The following is a 4,866-nucleotide window of genomic DNA, read 5'->3' on the forward strand; positions in this document are numbered from 1 at the left end:
CCAATTAATTTTTCTTTAAATAAAATAAAAAAATTATTATTTTTCAAAACTCCATTTTCAATTTTAATTTCCCAAATACGAGTTTTTTTATGCAGAGTTCTTCATTTCAAATTCTAAAAATAATGGCTAACTCAAATTCTTAAACTTCACAATAGACTGACAACCATTATAGTCTCCTAAAAATACACAAGAGTACACAGAAATAAGTATTATTTTTATTGAAAAAATAATAGTTTTTTTTTTAATTTATAATGAGAAAAAATTCTGGTTAAATATGACTTATTTCCGTATATAGAAGTATGAATGGGACGATAAATACCTCTAAGAATGTTGATTGGTTATTTTTATGTGTAACAGAACCAATCGATTGAATTAACTAAACCCAAATTGCTTTGATGATTTCAATTGATTGAATAAGAAAAACTCCACAAGCCTTGCAAAATTCAATCGATTGTGTATCAATTCCAATCGATTAAATTTCTAACAAATCCGATTTTTTTAACCCAATACGTATGTAACTGGATCAATGATAAAATTATGATCGATTAAAATTATAAAATATTTATTATGATTAATGAAAGATCTAATTTGTTATTGTTTTAGTTTTTTATTATCAATAAACATGATAGATAAATGATAAAATAAAAATAAATTTTTAAATTAAATAATATATAAAAAATTAATTTGTAATTAAAATTAAATAAAGACTATTTAACCGTTATTAAAAAATTTAAAAAACATGTTTTGTTATGGGACCATTTAATGGTCCAAATATCTTGGGACCATCGAATCTGGTGCCAGGTTACATTTAGTTCTGAAAATAGGACAATACAAGATATTAAAAATGAGACACAGTAAATATAGACTATTCATCTCTACTTTATGTCAAAGTTCAAAGTTCAAACTATACAACTACCGAATACCAACTATAGTTGTTTCGATTAGTATTGCCTTGGCTTCTAAAGAACAATCCACACTTCTGAAGATGAAGTCCATTAATTATCTCAATTGTTGATTTAAATTTTAAAAAATAGTCAATGACAGAAATGAGCAGAGTTATATTTTATAAAATTATAAATCATTGCTATGTAAGTTATTGTTAAATAAAATAAGTTACATGAACGATTTACTTCTTGTATATTCAATAATCAATAGGTATACCTGTTCCGACTGAATTTGCAACGCTCTTAACAAAATTCATAACGAAATCATTAAAAGAGTGTTGTAATTCATAACAAAATTATACGAAGTGTAAGCCTTAAAAAACTTTTCCTCACTATACATGTCTTGAGCAACAAAAATAAATAATCATACATATATACTTTTACTAGAATTACATAACCAACTCATAAGTGCAGCAGAACTGTGTGCTCTGATGTAATGTAAGAATGAACATATTCGCAATGTTGATAACAGGAACACTACAATGAAATACCAATAATGTAATCATAGTTGGCTAGTAACAAATTTAGGTATACAGGAGCTAACATCTAAACATGTACCGTTTTATGTTCAAGCTGACCCAGACCATACCTTGAAGGACATGGGAGGTGGAAAATAAAAATCTAAAAATCCATGTTGATAAAATTACAGATTAAAAGAATAAAAATGCTAATTATGATACAATGAATCTTGTTTATCGTTGTGCCTGCTCGGGTGTGTGGTTGCTTGTTGTAGAAGAAGATGCTGCTCTACCGTTCAATATTCCATTATCAATGGGTGGACTAGTTCCCCATTTACCCTCTGATTCACTGGGCTCTATTACTTTCACAGACCCATCTGTCAATCCAACCGCGAATTGGTTCGCCTCTATTGGATGCGCGGCGACAACAACAGGATACAGAGATTGGCTTCTGCAATATACAAACAACACAGATCGAGTCCAGAACACTATGATGCAGAAACATTTTTATTGCATCGAAATGAAAGAAACATATCACAATAAATAAATCAAAACCAAATTTGATATTTAAAAAATATGAATAGTCCAACCAGTACTCTTAACTTACCCACTTAAAGTTGCTGATTGCACATATGTTGATAGTGCAATACGACATCGTAGTCTCAAGCTATCCGCATCAAAAACTCCAGTATTGCCATCACAGAATGTAGCGTAAATTAACTGACTGTTGCAGGAATAAGCTGCATATGATATAGGAGCAGGAAGAACATCTTGTGGAACCCACTGCAGACAATCAATTTATAAGCATATCTCAGTTTATTTTTCTTGTTAAAAACCAGCAGTTCTATCAATACCACAGGAGACATTCCATACCTGCCGAATGCGTTCCATCTTAGAGGCGTCATATATTGCCAATTGAGTCTCATGGGCTACCAATAAGCGTAGTTGGTCAGAATGAAACTGCACTCTAGTGTCACCAGTGGGCGCCTTTCCAGCAGGTAGCTGTATTGGAACCGATTTTCTTTTCTCCCATGTATCAATGCTCCACACGCTAAGCTGTACAAAATAATTCAATAGATTAAACTGTAATGAAAAGGAAAATTATAAGCTTATGGAAACTATACATAAAATAGTATTAAACAGCAACGACATATTGCATATGGTACAATTCCTATCGGACTCGCTAATTATAATGAAGTAAAAATATTTATTAATTTCAGAAAGATCACCGATATCAAACAAGGCTATTCTATTATTTTTTACACCGAAGCAATCCAAATATCATGGGATAATCTCTAGTGAAAAGATGGAAAACTAACAACGGATCACCACCAAAGAATCATAAATTATTAGGCACTTGATTTGCACAATTGATTTCCCATGACTTTAATCTTGAATGAAAGGAGAACAGTTAAAGGACATACATGAGCATCAGCAGCTGATGAAACAAGGATGTTGAGATTTGTTGAGAAGGCTAAACCAGTAATACGTTTCTGGTGTCCCTTCAATTTTGATTTCACCTATAATATGAACCAAAAGAAAATGAGATTGTTTGAAAATATTATTATAAAAATTAAAAACAAGAAATCAGAGATTGTGCCCACCTCATCAACTCTGACATTATAAATATGAATGGTAGAATCCTCCATTCCGATGGCAATTATGTTGTTATCCTGAGGATGGAAAGCCAGAAAAGTAGAGGCAGGAGGTGGTGGCATGAATGTTGTCATTACCTGGAACACACTGAACCATAAGTAACTAGAAAAATTAGCAACTAAGAATTACCAGGGTTAGTTTATTTGAATGCATACCTTGAACGTCATCATGTTGAATAATGAAACCTTCCCACCACAGGCAGACATAACATATGAATCATTCTTTGAGAGTGCAATGCAAGGAACTGCTTCTTCAAGATTGACACCTGAGATATCGTTGGTCATAAGAAGACCACTGTTGGGTTGCCAATGTTGTGGAACAACACTGGCAGTTGCCTGCAATCATGCGTGTAAGAAGTCTGTTCGCTATGAAAAGGGTGAAAGAAACACACAACATACACAAGAAAGGATTTGAGCGGTTATATATTCTGCTAAGATTACCTTCCCAGTGGGATTCTGTTCGCCGCGTGTCCATTTCCACAGCTTCTGAACACCATTTGAACCAAGTGCCAAGAGACCAGCACCAGAGTTTGTATATAGAAGTCGAACAACCTATGCACAAGAGAGTTAAATAAGTTCACAGAAAAAACTTGACAGATGAAAATCGCAATCCCACTTTCATACAATCAAACAGTAAACAAACCTTGCTGGAAGAATCTGTGCTGTCAGGCATGGTTACTAACCGACACTGGACTGGATCCAGAATTTCAGACAGCTGCCATGGTTTAGTTCTATCAATTGCATCTTCCACAATTCTTGGTTTCTCAACATTTCGACCTGCGGGATCAACTCCATTCTTTGTTGAAAATGGAGAATTTGATCAACTTTGGTATACAAGTAATAAGATGCATATGATTCATGCAAAATAAGTGACTTAATAAAGAGTAAGATACAAAAAAACTTAGCCAGCTCATTCCACTTCAGACATCAAACAATAATATCCAAAAGATTGCCATCGATTGCATGCAAGGTTATAGCATAATATAATTACTATTACCAGAAGCTTGTACTACATGATCGTGCATGTTTGTACAGATCAAACGAAATGCATCATCATATTACCTAAAATACTCCCTAAATGTTATGACTAGTCAGTATGTAAACATTGTAATCATGCATATTGTATTGAGTTCACAGGGATAGTTTTATACAAGAATTGGAGAAGGCCTGACAGGGGAGCTCCTTTCCACTTTACAGTTGACAGGACTAACGTTAACAGCAGCAGAGCCGGATGCCTAATTAACATAACTCAAGTGCACATTGTAAGAATTTTGATCCAAATATAACAAAGAACTAAGCAGAAATGAGGAACTGTTTCCCAACCTTGATTGCTGCAGATTCAATGGGTGATCTCAATGCTTCAAAAGCTGGAGTTTCAATCGTTCTTAAAGATCTAAGACCACTAGCATTGGCAAGAATTTTGAATCCATTGTCTGCAGTAGTAACAGCAAGAAGATTTCCTTCCTTGTTGAATCTCAGGCGTGGAAGGCCCTAAACAGGGTACAAACACATGAGGGGATATCTTCATAAAGAGTCGCACTCAGATGAACTAAGATGTTAAAACGTACCTGAAGTCCACCATCAGCATCAGTGCTAGTAATAACATTAATATTGTCCATGTCCCAAAACTTGATTTGACCTTCTTCTCCAGCAGCTAAGAATCGATTTTGAGTTGTGTCAAACTGCACAACACCAGCAGATTTCTTTCTGAAACCATTGTATGTTCTCTTGATGGCTCCTTCGCTTTCATTCCACTCAACAAGGTATGACTCTCCATCTTTACTTGTCCCACAAGAAAACAGTCTTTTG

General features: G+C 34.0%; 1 protein-coding gene across 1 annotated transcript in view; it reads right to left on the bottom strand.

Annotated features, from left to right (window-relative positions):
* The window catches only part of LOC107646517 (topless-related protein 3), a 7,960-nt gene continuing 4,384 nt past the window's right edge, over positions 1,291-4,866 (bottom strand). The window contains 11 exon segments of the mRNA XM_021104013.1: positions 1,291-1,853; positions 2,010-2,185; positions 2,276-2,458; positions 2,827-2,922; positions 3,007-3,135; positions 3,214-3,393; positions 3,499-3,609; positions 3,701-3,853; positions 4,209-4,292; positions 4,381-4,548; positions 4,626-4,860. Of these exon segments, the coding sequence (XP_020959672.1) occupies positions 1,637-1,853; positions 2,010-2,185; positions 2,276-2,458; positions 2,827-2,922; positions 3,007-3,135; positions 3,214-3,393; positions 3,499-3,609; positions 3,701-3,853; positions 4,209-4,292; positions 4,381-4,548; positions 4,626-4,860 (1,732 nt within the window). The 3' untranslated portion in view covers positions 1,291-1,636.

The sequence above is a fragment of the Arachis ipaensis genome, chromosome B06 (assembly GCF_000816755.2).
Source record: "Arachis ipaensis cultivar K30076 chromosome B06, Araip1.1, whole genome shotgun sequence".
NCBI lineage: Eukaryota > Viridiplantae > Streptophyta > Magnoliopsida > Fabales > Fabaceae > Arachis > Arachis ipaensis.